The sequence below is a fragment of the Microcaecilia unicolor genome, chromosome 8, assembly GCF_901765095.1.
Source record: "Microcaecilia unicolor chromosome 8, aMicUni1.1, whole genome shotgun sequence".
Classification (NCBI taxonomy): Eukaryota; Metazoa; Chordata; class Amphibia; order Gymnophiona; family Siphonopidae; genus Microcaecilia; species Microcaecilia unicolor.
The window spans coordinates 162675620-162696851 of record NC_044038.1 but is presented as its reverse complement, the minus strand read 5'-3'; the positions used below and the strand labels follow the sequence as shown (position 1 = coordinate 162696851).

Below are 21232 nucleotides of genomic sequence, written 5' to 3'. Positions count from 1 at the left end.
GACCCTTGAGCTCAGAAAGAGCAGACAGGAAGGAAGACGCATGCAGGCAGAAAATCACAGAGAGAGGCCAGGTTTATAAAAAAAGAAAGAGAAAGAAAAGTCTATTTTCCCCTAATAATACTAGCCGGGGATCTAATTCTTAGCCAGTTTGATAATAGTAGTTTGCCCTCTTCCGAAATAAAAGAGTGAGATAAATCAGTGTTTGGTTTCTCCTTTCCTTTTCTAGTTATTTTTCCCGAGGTAGGGATGAAAACTACGATTATGTTTTAAATGAAAAAAAAAAGGCCTAGTATGGTGCCAGATATAGAGATGTGAAAGGTATACTGCTTGCCTAAATGGCTTCTGGGATGTTCTGCTGAGATGACGCAACCCGGATAGAAACATTTTGGGGTTTTGCCACTGAGTGTGTGCACTGGTTTGGGCTGGAGAGATTTATAGAGATACTAGTAAGAAAGGCCCGTTTCTGGGAGAGATGAAACGGGCGCTAGTAAGGTTTTGGGGCAGGGGGAGATGGGGTTTGCAGCCTGTAGAGGCATGTTCAGCGAGCCAGGTGTCCCCGAAGCACCCTGCAGGCATGGGGAGATAGCGTTTGGAGCCTCGCGACCGGCCGTCAGCGAGGCAGTTGTCCCCAACCCCCCCCCCATCCGTCATGGAAGCAGCTGTCCCCCAATCCCCCTCGAGGCACCTGCGAGTTCTGTGATGGTGTTTCCGTCGAGATGGCACGTTACATTTGTGCAGTATGGGGCGCTGCAGATCGCGTTTGTCTCCTGCAGTGTGGTCCGCCCTCATCGTCATGACGTTGTGATGCGAGGGCGGGGCATTGGTAGCTTCAGAGTTCAGACTTTCGATTTGCAGATCGCGTTTGTCTCCTGCAGTGTGGTCCGCCCTCGTCATCATGACATCATGACGCGAGGGCGGGGCATACGGCGCTTCAGAGTTCAGACTTCCGATTTGCAGGCATGGGCAAACAGGATATCTCTGGTGCCTCACTGTTCCGGTTTAGAGGGGCTTTTGAGGCTTCATTTAGAACATTGGGGTTGCGAATTATATCCGGAAGGGGCGTGGCTGAGGGCGGGTCCTGAGTGAGTGTGGTGCATGAGTGAGAGTGAGTGTTGCTAGCAGCCTAGCCTTCAGTGTTTCCCTCCCACAGAGTGAGCTTCAGAATGTTCCAGGTGAGAATTATTATATAGGATTTTGGTGCTCATTTTCAAAGTAATCTATGTAACTTTGTAAGTCTTTGTGCTTTGAAAATGAGCCTCTTTATCCAGTTTATTACATTTTTTATAGTTATTGAATATTTTCAACCAAATCATCATACAGTATTTGAATGGCAAAGTGGTAACAAGAGGAAATCTCAAGAAAAGCATGCAAGACATGCATAAATAAATATATACTTGCCCACTAAGAATTGAAAATAATAAACAGGGTCCAGAGGAAAAAAAGGAGATTCATAAAGGCATACTTAAATCATAATTCCTGAAAAAAAAGCCTGGTTCCCTCCAACTTCTATAACCAAACCCAATCTAAATTACCTCCAATCCCTCCCGTGGGAACAGTTAAATCTTCTCCGGCTCTGCATCTACGTGTGAAGACCTTTTTACTTTCAACAAACTTTTGAGATTGCGGTGCATCGAAAAAGATATAGCCATTATTTTTACAGGTAACAATACATTTACAACGAAAACCGAGAAAACCCTGCATACCCCAGATTACGTGCTTCTTGGGCAGCAGCTACATTTTTTTTTTACACCTATCCTGTGTAGTTCTACACAAATCAGGAAAACCTCACAATTTCTGACCTAGAAACATTGCAGTATGATAGTGACAGTTTATTCAATTCAAGGAAATCATCCAGTGCCATGGGTTGGGTTTTAACAAACGTCTACAAATGAAGGGTCTTATTTTTTATTTATTTTTTATTTGTAGCATTTGTATCCCACATTTTCCCACCAATTTGCAGGCACAATGTGGCTTACATTTGCCATTTCCGGGTAACAGAATTACAAATGGTATTGCGATAAGGTGCATACATATATGGTAACATAATTGGAACATACATGGAACATAACATGTATGGGACAGATCATGGTATATATATATATACACCGTGTGCATACATACATGGTAAAGAAGAATACATTATGGTATTGCATGAAGATTCCTGAGTAATAAATTGGATTGTACATACATTAGGTCATCGGCTATAGAGAGATCCTATTCGATATAAGGTTTAAAGTGGTAGTGCTTGATTATTCATAGCAAAGAGGTTAATCAGTCATGTGATAGGAGTTCGGTTTTGTGTAGATCGTGTATAATGTTATTATTTAGTGTTTAAGATGGATGTTTATGGTATGCCTTCTTGAAAAGATCTGTTTTCAGTAACCTTCAGAAGATGGTTAGGTCTTGCGTTATTTTTATGGCCTTCGGTAGTGCGTTCCATAGCTGCGTGCAGATGTATGAGAAACTGGTCGCGGATGTGGATTTATATTTTAGCCCTTTACAGTTAGGATAGTGGAGATTGAGGAATGTGTGTGATGATCTTTTTGCGTTCCTACTAGGCAAGTCTATAAGATCTGACATGTAGGTCGGGGCTTCCCCGTAGACGATTTTGTGAACCAGGGTGCAGACTTTGAACCCAATTCATTCTTTTAGTGGGAGCCAGTGTAGTTTTTCTCTTAGGGGTTTGGGGCTTTCATATTTCGCTTTCCCAAATATGAGTCTGGCTGCTGTGTTTTGAGCGGTTTGAAGCTTCTTAATGATTTGTTCTTTGCATCTGGCATAAATTTTGATTTTGATTTTGGATATTCAATATGATTTTCATCTTTTTAAATCCGAGCTCATCATGGAACAGATACAGGTACAGTAGGTCTTTCTCTGCCCAAGCTGGCTTATAGTCTCTGTTTATTAACATGCATTAACCTAGGAAAGTATATTAATGCAATTTAATGCATGCTAAGTCATGCAAGCTACATTATTCTCAGTGAGACCTATTTATTATCTAGGGTGGCAATTCTATAAAGGGCAGTTAGATGTAGGCACCCTGACGCAGTGGGGGGGGGGGGGGGGAGTGCCTATTCTGTAACAACATCTGGGCATCCAGATTCCATTATAGAATATGAGTGTAAACGGCAACAGCACGCCTAAATGTACGCATGCCCACTTACAACAGGTCTATGGCAGGTGTAAATGGGCACACCGAAGGGCCACTGTTAGGGTTTCTGCCAGGTACTTGCAGGGGTGGACTGACCATACGGTTAATCAGGCATTGCCTGAGGGCCCAGTGCCTCTCCCCCCCCCCCACATACTACAGTCCTGTGAGCCTCACTGGGCCCTCCCTGGACCTATTTTGAAGGGTCATGGTGGTCTAGTGGCCTCTTCGGGGACAGCAAAGGACCCCACCCACTCTTTCCTGCCTGCTGTGCTGCTTTGTCCGGCACCACTGCATCTTCAAAAATGGCTGCCAGGACTTCCTGCGGCAGTCTCAGAAGACCCATGAGACTGCCACAGGAGTCTCGGTAGCCATCAAGAGGAAGTTGAGCCAGGTAGAGCAGCGGCGGTGGGCAGGAAAGAATGGGGTTCTTTCATGCCCCCTGTAGAGGCCACTAGACCACCAGGACTCCTCAAGGTAGTCCCAGGGGGCTTTAGTGGGCAGGTGGGGGGTTCTGAAAAAAAAGATGGGGGGCAGCAGCCAGGGCCCAATGACAACTTCTTCCTGGGGGCCCAGATCACTGTCAGTCCGTCTCTGGGTACTTGCGACCTGGCTTGGCCACTGTTGGAAACAGAATACTGAGCTAAATGGACCATTGGTCTGACCCAATATGGCTAGTCATACATTCTAAAGGAGTGTGTGCAACGTATAGTGCTCTATAAGTTGTGCATGTAAGTGGGAGACACGTCCATGTTCCACCCATGTGTAAGCCCCCCCCCCACCCCCCGTAGTTACAAGTTATACCACTTTCGCATAACCTTATAGACTAGCACTTAGGGCACTTGTCACATAAATGGCACCTTTCGCTGCATTTATACGTGCAAGGCATGCAATTATAGAGTTTCCCTTCACGTTTTTAACTTCAATTACATAAGTACATAAGTATTGCCATACTGGGAAAGACCAAAGGTCCATCAAGCCCAGCATCCTGTTTCCAATAGTGGCCAATCCAGGTCACAAATACCTGGCAAGATCCCCAATATGTACAAAACATTTTATATTGCTTATCCCAGAAATAGTGGATTTTCCCCAAATCCATTTAATAATGGTCTATGGACTTTTCCTTTAGGAAGCCGTCCAAACCTTTTAAAAACTCTGCTAAGCTAACCGCCTTTACCACATACCAAACAGTGCTGCGAAACATACACAAACCATGAAAGCTGGTGTGTACATTTTCAGTCAGGTCAGTTTCAGATATAGGGCTCTGAAAATTACTGTTAACTTTGCTTTCCCTGACTGTTTCTGACCTGATATAGAAGTTGTCGATTCTCTCACTGGGCTTAAGATGATGTCTCTGATACAGCAGGAAAAGTTGCTTCTCTTACTTATTGTCACAAACAGGGAACTTAATGCACGTTAGCTAGTTAGTGCATGCTAGTGAACAGAGCCCTGAAGTGATAGACTTCATAGACCTGTACTGAGTGAGGACAACCTGCCACTTCTTTGCTCTGTCCTTGCACAGTGTGTAGCGTGTGGCTTCCTGAATGACTAAGTGGAAGATTTATGGGCAATAAACAACCAGTACCAGAGAGGTCTTTGTAGGCTGTTCTAAGCTGTAGCTTGGCAATTCTGTGGGGTTCTGATGGGATGTTTGCCACATTCTGAAGTTCAAAATGAATATTTGCAATGAAACCAACTGTACCAACATCTTGGACTTCTAGTGCCTGTGAGATTCTAATTACATTTAATAGCAAACATAATCAGCAGCTAACCCTATAAAGCCTTCTCTGGTGCTCCACGGCATTAGCTGCTTTCTGCTCCTGTTTCTCTGTGCCCTCACCATGAGCTGGTGAATATCACAGCTCTGAGAATTTCTAACACCCACTTTCTGACACCATTGGGAAATATCTAGAGATAAAACTGTAAACTCATGGATGGAGAACATTGTCATTTTAACTCAGTTTATTAATGAGATTGCCACCCGATAAAGCCTGGGCTCAGGTGGGGTTTATGATTATCATCGCTTAGCACTGCAATTATTTTGCCCATTTCTGATTAAAGCAGGATGTTGGAAGGTTTGAGGGGGTCACTGCCTGTTTCCTGCCCTGGCCAGGATGCACAAAGTGTAGAATGGATCCTTTTCACTAGGTACCATGAACTAGGGCTTTTATAGACCGTAAATACTACTTTGCACCATCTTTTTGGAAATGTTCTGTGAGATAGAGATCTTAGATATAGATATGGGTATTTATTTTTAATGTCAATCATCCAGGGATTCATATTGTTGGTCATAAAAAATTATCCTCACTTTCCACAAAAGACGTGTTTTTGAAAGTACCTGTGAAAGGCATACAACTGCTGACATGCTCTAGCAAAATATATGGTGTTCTTGGCTTTCATTTGCAAAAGTGTTTCTCTATTTGGTTATTTGTCATTGTTCAAACCACCAGCTCATTTCATTCTTTACAGTTGACTTTTAGATTCTGCTACCAATATCTTTCCTGAATTTTGCATTTCAGCTTTCTTTCAGGGTGGATATTTTCAAGCATTACCCATTTGATTGTAGAAGTTACCCGTACCAGCTAGCTCTGAAGAAATCTATCAAAGCCCTGGGGTAGAGCATAGATTCCCCCCCACCCCCCACACTAAACAGAACTATGAGACCTCACCACATAAGGGCCTGTTTCAAGCTCCAAGCATCAGTTGACAAGGTTGCCTTTGCCTCGCAACAGATGATGTGGCTTTCTATTTTAGCAAACAGTCCAGCACAGAGGGACCTTTACCAGTTCATGGTGGGATAAAGGAGCTGCTCTCTCTGCCTCTGCCAACATTCCACACTGCAGTGGCAGCTCAGGGGACCAGGGATCCAATGTCTGTGCCCTCCATAGCTGAGAGACTAATGATGAGCTGCTGACAGGAAAGCCATCAAAGATTCATTTCTAAAGTGTCAGATCCTGAGCTCTCCACACTTCATTTTTCTTAGCTGGAATTTATGTCCTATCTGCTTGTCTCTCTAAACCCATCCATGGCATCAGCTCAAAGTCTTCTCCCAGTTGCAAGGGTTGGTCAAGGTTCAAGATCTCCAAATTGTCACTGATTATTCATTCTGCAAATTCTGAGTCAGGTCATTGCATGTTTTTGAAATGTGAAGACATACCCAAACATACATGCACATAAATCTATGTAGATATACAGAAAGGATGATCTGCAAACAATACAAAGCAGACCAGGAAGTGAAGAAAAATGCAATTTATTCAAACAAGGTGCCTGACGTGTGACACGTTTTGCCTCAGCAGGCTGTGTCTGGGGAAGGACTGTTAATTTAGACATATATAGTTAAAAACAAACATTGGTATCAATAATAAATTAAAACTGCATGCATAAGAATATCAAATCAAAAGACACATGTAGTGACATGAAAAATTAAGAGTAAGTACATCATTGTGAAAAGGGTGTACAGGACCCAGAACAACAGCAGAGTATAAGTTTTATGTCATAAATTATCAACCGACATGAACATGCAAAACAATTTTTTTTAAACAGCATGCATGTTTGTGTAGATCAGTAATGTGACCAAATGAAAAGGACACTTAAAGGGACACATACCTAGAAGGGAATTTTAGGACAACTTTCCCCAGTAGTAAAATCCTATTCTCATACATTAAAAGTTGTTAAAAAGCAAAGGAAAGGGATATTTGAAAAAGGAACATTTCTAAACAGATTTTCACTTTGTTCAATCTCAAAAAAGCAATATAAAAATCACAAGTAAAGGGTTTCACAATTACTCACAAACTCAGCACTCTCTGGATGAAGGAGTAGCATTTTCTCCTCACCAGCAGGTTAGTGGAATCTGCCATGCTGTTGCTCAGACTAGCTTAAATGCTTCTGGTTAGGGGCAAAGGTTACGCTCCAAGCAAATAACAATTTCAAAAGTGATTTATTTACAAAAATTACCTTTAAAATGCAGTAACCATCAAATAAGTGAGAATAGGATCTTTAAAAATAAAAAAGGTTTTGTGCTTTAAAAAAAGATCGCTTTTAACCCGAAGAGAAATGCTACTGGTCCATCTGGAGAGTCGATGTAAGCACAGAAGAACACTGATCTTCGCACACTCAAAAGCAGCCTTGTTTCTGTGGTGAAACTAGAAGCACAAACTACTGGCTATTGTACAGACTCCTGAAGCAGGCCAGTCGGACGAAACATGGCCGTGTCGAGTCTATACATTTATACAATAAAACTTGGACACATTAAGCATTGTCAAGAGACTTATTTTCTAGTCATTTTCGCTGTTTCCAGTGTGCCATCTGGAGAGTGCCATGATCTGTCCAGCCATGATCAGGGCACAGACCGTAGAAGTCTGCCCAGCACTGGCTTTGCTTCTCAGTTACTGGTGTTGCCATTTAATCACCACTAACCTTGTTCGGTTCCAAGGCTTCCATACAGGAGTCCTTTGTGTTTTTCCCATGCATTTTTGAATTCTGTTATTGTTTTCATCTCCACCACCTCCTGCAGGAGGACATTCCAGGTATCTATTACCCTCTCCGTGAAAAAGTACTTCCTGACATTATTCCTGAGTCAGCCCCCCTACAGCCTCAATTCATGTCCTCTAGTTCTACCACCTTCCTGCCTATGAAAAAGGTTTCTTTGTAAATTAATACCTTTCAAATATTTGAATGTCTGTGTCATATCACTGCTGTCTCCTTTCCTCCAGGCTATACATCTTCAGGCCATCAAGTCTCTCCTCATATGTCTTGTGGTACAAACCCCATACCACTTTCATCGCTTTTCTCTGAACCACTTCACCTTTCTACATCCTTAGCAAGATATGGCCTCCAAAATTGAACACAATACTCCAAGTGGGGCCTCACCAATGACTTCTACAGGGGCATCAACACCTCTTTTCTTCTGCTGGTTATACCTCCCTCTATGCAGCTTAGCATCCTTCTGGCCGCGGCCACAGACTTGTCACACTGTTTCGTCACTGAGATCTTCAGACAAAGCATTAGTTCACATAGATATGTAGAACTAAAGGGCCAGAAATAAGTCATCAGGGATTTAATTTCACTGCACTTTATTACCTGTCCTTCCTTGATGTTGTGCTCACCTGATGAAAGGAGCCGAGTTCTCAAAAGCTAGTGGCCAACGTACTTAGTCCAGTGAGAAGGTCATACCTACAGCTTATTGGTTGCCATTTTGGTTAACATATCCCAGAACATCTTTTGCTCCAAAGACCTATCTTCCTGCAGTTCTGAAAGGAACGAAATTCCACAGAAAAACCTGTGGAAAGGAAAATTGCCCAGACATTTCTGCCAAAATCTTTCTATTTAGCATCTCCAGACAAAAGGCTCACAGAGCTTTTTGACAAGATATTTTCAGCTATATGAGGGGCTTTGGGGCCAGTTTTTTGGTTTTCTTTTTCATTACTGAAGTTGCAGGAAATACAATGTTTGGGCATAAGCTATGCTATGTCAAAACTGTACAAGCAGAATGACTTGCAGGCTTTTCACCAGAATCTTGACTGTTTCGAGCTTACTGAAGGTTTGCTTTTGTTGTGCCTGTGCCACTCATCTTTCCTGTCTTTTAAACAGAGCAATCGACAAAATAAATACAGACACTGCACAGAGTTATGCATCATTGGGCTGTGTACACTTAAAAGCACAGCCAGCCATGATAGAAAATCTCAACTTCTAGGTGGCTGCATGGGACACTTACGTTTGGTATACAATAAACAGCAGGCATTGTGTTGTATTTTGGAGTATTATGTTTAGTTTTGGAGGCCTTATCTCACTAGGGGTGTAAAAAGTCTTGAAGCAGTTAAGAGAAAAGCAACTAAAAGGTTTATGTAGCAAGATGTATGTGGAGAGATGTGCTGACCTAAACATGTATACCGTGGAGGAAAGGAGAAAACAGAGGTGAAATGATACAGACGCTCAAATATTTGAAAAGTATTAATCTGCAAACAAACCTTTTCCAAAGACGGGAAGGTGGAACAGAGGGCATGAATTGAGGTTGAAAGGGGGCCGACTCAGGAATAATGTCAGGAACTATTTTTTCACTGAGAGGGTGGTAGATACCTAGAATGCCCTCCTGCGGGAGGTGGTAGAGATGAAAACGGTAACAGAATTAAAAAATGCGTGGGACAAACACAAAGGAATCCTGTTTAGAAGGATCGGATCCAAAGAGGTTTAGCAGAGATTAGGTAGGAAAGCCAGTGCTGGGCAGATTTCTACGGTCCATGCCCTGATCGAGGCTGAATAGATCTGGATGGGCTGGAGTGGAGCTATTCATGGGCTTTGACAGCGACTTCAGAAATTTTGGAACGGGGCCAGTGCTGGGCAGACTTCTATGGTCTGTGTCCTAAAAATGTCAAGGATAAATCAAGATCAAGTATACATATGATGTATCACTTCATACCATATGTAATGAGTTTATCTTATTGGGCAGACTGGATGGACCATCATCTACTATGTTACTGTGATAGTGCATGCATGCAGGAGCCATTCTGCATGTATGCACTTTTCGCAAGGAGTGTGCACCCTTCTGAAAGAATTGCACTCCTTTGAAAGAGTGCATGCTCGTTCCAAAAGAGTGCAATCTGTTTCTGAAAGAGCGGACATTTTTAATTTTCTTTGAATGATTTTTCTTGTGTTTGATATACTGTCCTATCTGATTCTGGCGTTCTTTTCAGACTATTTTATTTTATTTTGTTTTGATTTATTGTTCTCTGCCTTGATTTGCTTTAATGATAAAAGCAGATTTAGGGAATTTTAATAAAGGATAAACGAATGATAAACGATAAGGCAAAAAAAAAAAAACCCCTGAACAAAATAAACATTTCTAGAAACGACATGAAATGAAAATGTTCTGGCTGCTCACCCCTATTTATTTTATGGTTTATGATTTTGTTTTGTTTTTAACATACTGCCTTTCCTCATAGGATAACAAAGCAATGAAAAATTTCTTCACTCAGTGTGTAAATAAATGCTGGAATTCATTGCCAGAGAATGTAGTAAAGGCAGTTAGCCTAGCGGGGTTTAAAAAAGGTTTGGCTGGCTTTCTAAAGTCCAAAGACCATTATTAAAAGCCACTGTTGGAAACAGGATGCTGGGCTTGATGGACCTTTGGTCTGTCCCAGTATGGCAATACTTATGTAATATACAATGAATAAGAAAATCAGTGAGAAAGGAACACCAATTATTTGGAAAGAGGAAAGGTTTAGATATGTAGTATCCAGTAGGCATGTATGACTCCTGTGTCTGGCATTTATTGTAAATAAGTGTCCTGTCCAGATTAAGCCCCTTTATTTAACCCTTGGGCATGGGGGCTGATATTCAGACTGAGGGAGGGAGCCTGGCTAACTCCCACTATCAGCGGTCAGCCTGGATATTCAATGCTGGTCCATTTCCGGTGATCAGCATTGAATATCTGGCTTATTTTTGGCCAGTTTAAAGTTAACTGGCTAAGATGATATTCAGAGATAGCCTGTTAAGTTTAAACTGACCAAAGATATTCCAGCTATTTAAGCGGCCACATGTTGCCGTCTATAGTAGCTGGCTATTGCTTTAAATATTCAGGGATAGCCGGCTATATCATGTGATATAGATGGTTATCTGTTAGCTGCTAACCGGGAGTATTCAGCAGGGGATAGCTGGTTATCCCATGCTGATTATTGCCGGATAGATGGTTAAGTGCCATTTAACCACTCAGGTGCTGTTCCTGGCTGGTTAAATGGTTTTAAATATTGGGGGCAACTTCCTTCAAATAAGGTGCACATTTACAAGATGAATCTTCCATATCCTCCAATTTTGAATACTGATGTGCCACGGATATTAGGATGGTGCCCATCATGAACTTCATCAGTGCATTGTTTGATTTTAATTAAAATAATTTGTCTCTTTTTCTGCAGATTCTTCTTGAAATTTTTTCTCAAATGTAACCAAAATTGCCTAAAAAATGCAGGGAATCCTCGGGACATGCGACGATTTCAGGTCAGTGCATCTTGTCTTTACTCTCTTCGATTCCAGAGCCAAATCAGGTCCATGTTGCAACGGAGCAGGTTTGGCTGACATTCAGTTCAGAGAGCCTCAATTGGTTAACAAGCCTATTAGTATTGATGTGGCCGATTATAACCAATTATTAACACTAACTGCCAATAATTGGAATTTATATGCACATCTTTTTAGGCGTATTCTAAAAAGAGGTGCATGTAAATTCCAGCGCGCGTAGACAAAAAGGGGACACGGCAATGGGAGAAGGGTGGGTGTGTTGGGACAATCAATCAAATCTACGCGCATGGTTAAAGAATTCAGGGGAACGCTTGCCTAGTTGATCTTACATGTATTCATTGTACACAACCTGAAACTCCACCTCTCGAGGGGATGCTGCAAGATAGGTTTGGGAACCACAGTTCTAGATATTGGTGGGCAATCCTTTCAAAAATGTGCAAGATATAGTGGAATTAGAAAAGGTACAGAGAAGGGCGACGAAAATGATAAAGGGGATGGGATGACTTCCCTATGAGGAAAGGCTGAAACATCTAGAGCTCTTCAGCTTGGAGAAAAGGCAGCTGAGGGGAGATATGATAGAGGTCTATAAAATAATGAGTGGAGTTGAACGGGTAGATGTGAAGCATCTGTTTACGCTTTCCAAAAATACTAGGACTAGGGGGCATGCGATGAAGCTACAAAGTAGTAAATTTAAAACGAATTGGAGAAAATATTTCTTCACTCAACGTGTAATTAAACTCTGGAATTCATTGCCAGAGAATGTGGTAAAGGTGGTTAGCTTAGCAGAGTTTAAAAAAGGTTTGGACGGCTTCCTAAAGGAAAAGTCCATAGACCATTATTACATTGGACTTGGGGAAAATCCACTAACTATTTTTGGGATAAGCAGTATAAAATGTTTTGTACTTTTTGGGGACCTTGCCAGGTATTTGTGACCTGGATTGGCCAGTGTTGGAAACAGGATGCTGGGCTTGATGGACCTTTGGTCTGTCCCAGTATGGCATTACTTATGTACTAACCGTATCTGACAACCGTAGCCATGTTCCTGTACATCCTTCATGAATGGACAAGAAAAGGACTCCAGGCCCCTCTCTTCTTGATGCTCCATGTACTGCCAAATTCCAGCTCCCCAGTGGGCCCCAGGCTAATTTTCATATGGAAATTCCTTTGTGTCTTCTACTGAGCAGCAGTCAGGAGTCTGTGTAGGTGACTGGCTGGGACATAAGGAAGGTGGTTGATCTCTTGACTTGTAAAGACATTCTGTCAAACCAGCCCAGCTTCGCAGTGCTTGAGCTTCTCAGCGTGTAAACAGAGCCTGCTTAATTACACAGGTCATGTCAATTAACGTGACCTTAACATTTTCCAGAAATTAATCACTTTCAGCCCCGGCAGTTGTGCTGCCCATACTTCCATACAGTGCACTATTAATTCTGCCTGAATTTCCATTCGGCACCAGTATGTTGGGCTTTTCTTCTCCCCCCACCCCTATTCCCTTGGTGTCATTCTTTTTTTTTTTCTTGAACTTGTTGCTCTGTTGTTACGAGCAACTGCCTTCCTGAAATAGAGCCGTGAGGCCTTGTTTACCATGATACATAACTGACAGCTATTGGTTTCATTTATAGCAGTGCCAGGCTCAGGACAAAAAAAAGTCATACAACTTAGGCAGCATTAATGAGCCAGTATCCCTCCTGATCCTGACCTGAGAGACTTGATCCCAGCAGCACCGATTACAAATGTCTGTTATCAGGACAACGAGAGACAGCCAGGGCTTTAATAGGACCAGCACCTATCTCGCTGCAATCCCACTCACATGACAGATGCTATGGGTCATGAAACAGAGATAATTTGAGATGAACCAGGCTAAGGTTCTAGGAATAAAGTAAAGGAAAGATGGGGTTGGAGGAATCAAGAACAATAGAAAGACTGAGAAAGAGAATGATATAAAATGGAAGGAATAAAATAAGGGGGAGTTAGAAAAAAAAGGAATTTCTGTAGGGAGCTGGAAGCATTGAGATGTGCCAAATTTAAGTCAAGGGAGAGAAGAGAGTTGCATTAAACCTGCAGATTATCCTTCCCCTGTTTTATGTTGCACTGGCTGAAGGAAGATACTGAGAATCAGTTTGTAAACACCACAATCGGTGCAGGGAAAGCCATCACATAACCCTGGAAATGAGCTATAAGATAGATTTGCTTTTGGAAAATGCCAGGTACTTATGACCCAGACTAGCTACTGTTTGATACAGGATACTGGGGCTGGATGGAACTTAAGCTGATTCGGCACAACTTTTCTTATTCTTCAATTTGTAGGTCACCAGGATTTGGGCTGTTCAAACTAGAGAGAGATCCCTGCTTGGGCATAGTAATGCAGGATGGGCTGCCAGAAAATGTTTTATTTCATATCATCTCCCATGTCATTTCCAGGAATGTATGTTTGGCCATTTTTTCAAAATGGAAACAAAATCATTGAGTGCATAGTCTTTTGAAAGAGAGCGCACTATGTGTGAAGAGATTACATACTATCCCAGAACTTGCATGTGCACACAACTTAATTGATTAACAAGCCAATCAGTGCCAATAATTGGTAATTAACAACCAATTAGTGGCACTAATTGGCTTTAATTAGAATTTACGCACACAACTTTCTAGGCATATTTTATAATGCGGTGCACCTAAATTCTAATGCACGCAGCCAAAAAGGTCGCGTGGCCAAGGGGCATGGAATGGGTAGGTTATGGACGTTCCAAAAAACTATGCGCACTGTTATGGAATATACCCGATGTGCGCCTAAGTTAGACGCAGGTATTTAGACCTGGTTTTACGTGGCCTAAATGTTTGCGCCTAAATTTTAGGCACATGAATGGCACATGCGCATATTCTATAAAGTATGCCTAACTTTAGGTGTAGTTTATAGAATCGCGCTAAGCGTGTGATTTTTTTGGCACCAATTTTTCAGGTGCCATTTATAGAATTTGGCCCAATTTCCATAGCACTTGAGCACATAAGTGTACAGAATATTATTACTTTCCTGGGTACACTTCCACACCTAAGTGGCAGCAAAATACTTAGGCACTATTCTGTAAGGTCACACGTTAAGTGGCACTGTGCATAAATGCAAGGGGCATTCACATTGGTGGAGCTTAGCAGGGGCATGGGTGGGGTTGCCACTTATGTGCACAACTTACAGAATACAGTAAGTTACACATGCTCATGGCATTTTTGTAATTTTTCAGGAGGCGTGTGCCATAACCTGTTCAAAAAGGCATACCCCAGCGACCCAACTTAAGTGTCGAAACCCTGCAACACAACGAAACCACAGCTTGTAACAGACTATACATAACTCTTCCTTTATATAATTCCCAATGTGTCTCTAACACATGAACCTTATTCGACTACATCAACTCTATGTATTTGTTTCTCTATCGTAGATGTTGTACAACTCTACGGTACAATGTAAGCCACATTGAGTCTGCAAATAGGTGGGAAAATGTGGGATAGAAATGTAACAAATAATAATAATAGTACTTAGGGTTAGATTCTATATAGGGCACCTGAAAAATCCATGTGGAATATAGGCAAATTCTATAAACTCTGTTTAGAATTATGTGCAGTATAGAGAATACCCGTAGCAGCCATGACTGTGCCCAACTATAGGCACATCCATCTATGCCAAGTAAAACTTGGTGTAAATACTGACACCTAAATTATGCGCAGAGCAGGTGTATTCTATAACCATGGAACGCCTACGACACGCCCAGTTCCCCTCCCATTGCTATGCTCCTTTTTGGATGCATTCATTAATATGCTTAGCGAGTTATGCACGCAAATTCACATTATTGCAAATTAGTGCTCATAATTGCTTGTTAAGCCCTATTATCAATTCTGATTGGCTTGTTAAGCCAATTAAGTTATATGCACTGTTATTGAATATGCTTGGATTTCAGCATGGAATGCTAGGCACAATATAGAGATTCCCGGGGTGGGTGCTGACCTAAACAGAAAGTAGTAAGTGCTCCCTCGATATATTTTTTTGCAAGTCCCACACACTAATAGAAAAATGAGTGTGGGACCTGCCAAAAAACAATTATTTAAAAAGACCTAAATACTGCTGCGGAACATCTGGGCTGACCGTGAGGGAAAGTCCTGCATTAAAACACGTTAAGCCCAGATTTTAAAGCATTCCAGTGACCAGGCCCCCAAATAGTCCCCCAGATTTACTGCATCATATTTTCAAGGCTTGATCTTTTCTTGTGCAGGTTGTGTGCTAATGCTCGCATTAGCACGCAGTACTTGCAAAAAATTAACACGGGAGCACGAACCGCCTCCTAATTAGAAGGTGCTAAGGGCTGTCTGTTGACCAAGTGTTTTTCCAGTTAATGCATGCTAATTCTAATGTGCTAACTAGATAACCCTTTGTGCCCACTCTCCACCCATGATATGAATCCTCCAAAAATATTTTTGAAAAACAGCTAACATGTGAGTTACTGCATAGTAACAGGCAAAATACTGTAATGCATTTTACGGTTGCTGTACCACTGCATCACCGTAAACCAAATTGGCCCTACTACCCAGCAGCAATTCTGGTTTCTGACGCACGGCAATTACAATGCTAGCAAATACTTTTGTATTTTCTAGCGCAGGGGGCATGCCCAGCGGTAATTGGGCAGAGTCGTGTACTGCCCGGTTACCTCTGGGCTATGTCCGGAGCCCTTGTTGCCTCCTAAATAGGAGGTGCTAAGGACTCCCCCAGGAAATGGCTGCATGCCAATGTCTTGGCTTAGTGAACGGCCATTTCCTTCCGGAAAAAAAAGCCTTTTGCCAGTGGTGGTAAGACGGAGCCGCGACATGCGGCAAACCCGTGCGCTGACACCACCGAAGGGCATCTTTTACCAAGGACCCTCCCCATATGTTAAGAGCCCCTTAATTTGTAATTGACACCAACATGAAATGGTATTTAGGTTGCTTTTTGAGAAGGAAGTGATGTATTATTTTAAGGATATGTTTTTGAGTTAAACATGTTTCACTTTTCTGGTATAAAAGAATGCCTCTATTTACAGAATCCTTCTGCAACATTGTCAGACAGCTCATGGCTCCGGAAATACGATGAATTGTTTATTTTACATTTAAATATTCAAAATAAAAAAAAGATAGAAAGAAAATCTGGCACAGAATGACATTCCAGATAAATTATTTCAAATATGTCCAACTGTGGAGAGCGTAATTTATATCATGAGAAGGAGAAAATAGACATATATATATTTGGCCAAGAGTGAATTGAAAGTGTCAAGGAATTTCTTTTAGTGTAGTTAACATTTTGTGATTTTTAAAAATATAATTCTTCTAGAATCTGGTGGCATGCAAACATAGTAACATAACATAGTAGATGACGGCAGAAAAAGACCTGCACGGTCCATCCAGTCTGCCCAACAAGATAAATTCATATGTGCTACTTTTTATTTGTACCTGTCCTCTTCAGGGCACAGACTGTATAAGTCTGGCCAGCACTATCCCCGCCTCCCAACCACTTCTGCAAAGCTTTCTCAAGTTTTACTAGGGGTCCTTTTATTTTTGTACCCCGCGCTTTCCCACTCATGGCAGGCTCAATGTGGCTTACATATACAGGTACTTATTTGTACCTGGGGCAATGGCGGGTTAAGTGACTTGCCCAGAGTCACAAGGAGCTGCCTGTGCCTGAAGTGGGAATTGAATTCAGTTCCCCAGTTCTCCAAGACCAGAGTCCACACCCTAACCACTAGGCCACTCAAACAGACAAGTCTGAGAAACTTACTGACTTCATGGTAAACCTGTTTTACAAAGGCGTGCTAGCGTTTTTACTGCAGGCTAAAAATAAGCATGTGCTAAATGCTAGAGATGCCCGTATATTCCTGTGGGCGTCTCTAGCATTTAGCGTTCACTAAAATCGCTACCGCACCTTTGTAAAAGACAACCTTATTTGGGGGAGAGCTATGGAAGAAAATCCAGATTTTAGCAGAAGGTTCAGTGACTGAGAAGACTCTACAATGAGTTCTGCTTCTGTGTGGCAGAATGACGATATTTAGAACTGTATTCTCAAAATGTGACCAATAGAGGCCGACCAAATTTTGGTTTTGGGCCCGGAATTGGTATTCGGCCTTGTTTGGCCAAAATTGCTGGTACATTTTTGGCTGAAACTGAAACTTTGTGCAGTTGCCCTATAGTGCTTTCCCCCCCCCCCCCCCCTCCACTCACTCAACTTCCTCCTCCTGCCCTCCCCAAACAAGAACAGTTTCCCCTTCCCGTCTGAATAGAGATTTGCCCCATTCCCTCCCCTGGACCTTCCCGTAGGCTCTCTCCTGGGCCTACTTTACAATCAGTGATGGTCTACTGGCATAGTTTGGGCAGGGGCAATCCCCAGTCACTGCTGCCCATGCTGGCTGCTGTGACCTCTAGTGGAAGTCTTTGTAAGATCTACAGTAGGTTTTAGAAGGATTGAATGGCTTCCTTGTTACCTAAGCAAATATTCTTGTCAGTCCCCACTGATTAGGATGTTTCTGTCGTTTTATAATATTTCACTACTTTACAGCTTTTGCCTTCAGGATAAAAGCTTATAAACACAACCATTTACAGTCTGGGGTAATTCACCCATATCTGTGAAATGTTGAAATCCAGTAAAATACCACAGGGTTTATTTTTGAAAAGCTAACAAGAAGGCAGGAAAGGTTTCCCCTGTCATTAGTGACCTGCAGCTGGCTGTTAACACTGGTTCAGATCTTCCCCAGATTCATGTGCTGCTAAGGAAAAGTGAGAAGGATATGGAGAAATTCAGATGAGGAGTGCAGAGGACATGGGGAATAAGGATCAGGGATGGATGTTCTAGAGCTGAGTTCAAATCCCCTTGAAGCAGTTGACTCTGTGTAATCTCAGATGTCTAAGTTTACTTTCATTCGCATTGTTTTAACCATTCATTTGCTTAGATTTATGAGCCTAATGCTGAAAATCAGTACTTACAGGAAAGGGATTGGGACTTGATATACTGCCTTTCTGTGCTTACCTTAGAGAGATGTGGTAGCAGTGTTAGTCCACTTCTAAAAGCAGTCAATAGAAATAGAATAAAATAAAACATAGAAAAGAAAATAATACCTTTTTTATTGGACTAACTTCATACATTTTTTTATTAGCTCTTGTCAGATCAGAAATAAGTAAATGTGCTTACAATCAAGGCAGTTTACATACAGGTACTTATTTTGTATTAATGGAGGGTTAAGTGATTTGCCCAGAGTCACAGGGAGCTATAGTGGGAATGAACCCAGTTCCCCAGAATCAAAGTCTGCTGCACTAACCACTAGGCTACTACTCCACTGGCAACATTCCATGTAGAATCTCAAATAGGGAAATGGACATGGGGATATACTGCCTTTCTGTGGTTTTTGCAACTACATTCAAAGCAGCTTACATAGTATATACAGGTACTTATTTGTGCTTAGGGCAATGGAGGGTTAAGTGACTTGCCCAGAGTCACAAGGAGCTGCAGTGGGAATCAAGTCCAGTCCCCCAGGATCAAAGCCCACTGCACTAAGCCACACTACTTTTTGCCTAACCATGTAAGCCACATTGAGCCTGCAAATAGGTGGGAAAATGTGGGATACAAATGTAACAAATAAAAAAAAAAACTTTTTTCCATGCCCTAAATCTACCTCTGTTGCCAACCATTTTTTTGCTCTTCAGTTTAGGAGTTTAGTGAGATTTAGGCACTCAGCCACTACTACTACTATTTAGCATTTCTATAGCGCTACAAGGCGTACGCAGCACTGCACAAACATAGAAGAAAGACAGTCCCTGCTCAAAGAGCTTACAATCTAATAGACAAAAATAAAGTAAGCAAATCAAATCAATTAATGTGTACAGGAAGGAGGAGAGGAGGGTACATAGTAACATAGTAGATGATGGCAGAAAAAGACCTGCACGGTCCATCCAGTCTGCCCAACAAGATAACTCATATGTGCTAATTTTGTGTATACCCTACTTTGATTTAGGTGGAGGTGAGTGGTTACAAGTGGTTACGAGTCAAAAGCAATGTTAAAGAGGTGGGCTTTCAGTCTAGATTTAAAGGTGGCCAAGGATGGGGCAAGACGTAGGGGCTAAGAAAGTTTATTCCAGGCGTAGGGTGCAGCGAGACAGAAGGTGCAAAGTCTGGAGTTGGCAGTAGTGGAGAAGGAAACAGATAAGAAGGATTTATCCATGGAGCGGAGTGCACGGGAAGGGGTGTAGGGAAGGACGAGTGTGGAGAGATACTGGGGAGCAGCAGAATAAGTACATTTATAGGTTAGTAGAAGAAGTTTGAACAGGATGCGAAAACGGATAGGGAGCCAGTGAAGCGACTTGAGGAGAGGGGTAGTATGAGTAAAGCAACCCTGGCCGAAGACGAGACGGGCAGCAGAGTTTTGAACCGATTGGAGAGGGGAGAGGTGTCTAAGTGGGAGGCCAGCAAGAAGCAGATTGCAGTAGTCTAAGCGAGAGGTGACAAGGGTGTGGATGAGGGTTTTGGTAGAGTGCTCGGAAAGAAAGGGGCGGATTTTACGGATGTTGTAAAGAAAGAAACGACAGGTCTTGGCGATCTGCTGGATATGAGCAGAGAGGGAGCCCAGGTAAAATTTCAAAGAGGCCAATTTAGAAGCATAAGTCTCTCAAGGTCAGCAGTGTAAATCCTTTGAATATCAGGCCCAAAATTATTAGTTCAAGTATAATGCAGGTCTTTAGACTCCTTGACTCCTTGTGACCATCCAGTCTACTCTTCCTGGGTAGCTGGAATCCTCTTCTGTCACAGCCTCCTCTGTTTTTTTCTAGTGATTGTTTCAGTCTTTCCTTGTTTCTTCTCTTGGTTTGTTGAATCTTTCACAAATCTGTAGTGATAACAAAAAAATGGGGAAAACATGGGGAGTGTGGTTCACAAAATTCTTGCCAACCCCTCTGTGTGTTTGTTTATTTTCCATTTATATATACTGTCTACAAGTGTATAGGTTATCAATAGAAATCAAACAAAATAAAACATGGAAAAGAAAATAAGATAATACCTTTTTATTGGACATAACTTAATACATTTCTTGATTAGCTTTCGAAGGTTGCCCTTCTTCGTCAATCAAGAAATGTATTACGTTATGTCCAATAAAAAAAGGTATCATCTTATTTTCTTTTCCATGTTTTATTTTGTTTGATTTCTGTTGATAACCTTTAAGAGTGGACTAACACGGCTACCACACCTCTATACAAGTTTATAAAAACTATCGAAGCTGTGTACAGTTATAAACACCCTACTCCTCCCCACCCTCCTCCAAACTCTTCCAAAAAATATTAGAGAGAGAGTGGAGGAATAGCTTAGCCTGAGAACCTGGAGAATTGGGTTTGATTCCCAGTGCAGCACTTTGTGACTCAGGGCAAGGCACTTAACCCTCTGTTGCCCCAGGCATAAAACAAGTACCTATATATAATATGTAAACTGCTTTGATTGCCACAGAAAGGCAGTATATAAAATCCCATTCCCTTTCCCGTATCTTCCAACTCCCCTTCCTAGCTATTCAAAGCAGCAAATAGAGCCCAAGATACTAGGATATACCCAGATAATAAAAATTGTATGCTTGTATAGGTGGGTTAAATATTTGTGTGTATGTGGCTCTGTCGTGGGAGAGGCAGTTTGAATGGCGTGGTTTCTAAACATTCTGTTGATTTAGAAAGAGTAAATGAAATGAAATCAAGTGTGGTAGTGTATCTAACCATTAGTTACTGTTGATTTGAAAGAATGCATTTTACATTTAAACCACAAGATTTCACTGTAGACCTAGACACACACTACATGGATCAATCACTAGGTGTCACCGTACATCTCCCCCCCCCCCCCCCCAATATTGCTCAGCCATGATAACCCCCAAATTCTTCACACCTTCCTGCCTTCTCCTCAGCATCCCAATTTATTTTATCACAGTTTCCCCATCTTTAATGTCTCTGTTGTATTTTTAATTTACTGTAAGCCCACTCATCTTAAGCCATTGCATCACCTCATTTAAGCACAACTGAGCTATGCCTGGGAATTGGAACTGAAGCCCTTGAAGC

The 21232-nt window shown here is 41.9% G+C and overlaps 1 protein-coding gene across 4 annotated transcripts in view; it reads left to right on the top strand.

The window, feature by feature from the left end:
- Positions 1–21232, top strand: part of EBF1 (EBF transcription factor 1) — a 557364-nt gene that overhangs the window by 348219 nt on the left and 187913 nt on the right. For all 4 annotated transcript variants that reach the window (XM_030211898.1, XM_030211896.1, XM_030211897.1 and 1 more), the window contains exon 7: positions 11056–11137. In XM_030211898.1, coding sequence (XP_030067758.1) covers positions 11056–11137 — 82 coding nt within the window. The remainder of the gene's footprint in view (positions 1–11055; positions 11138–21232) is intronic.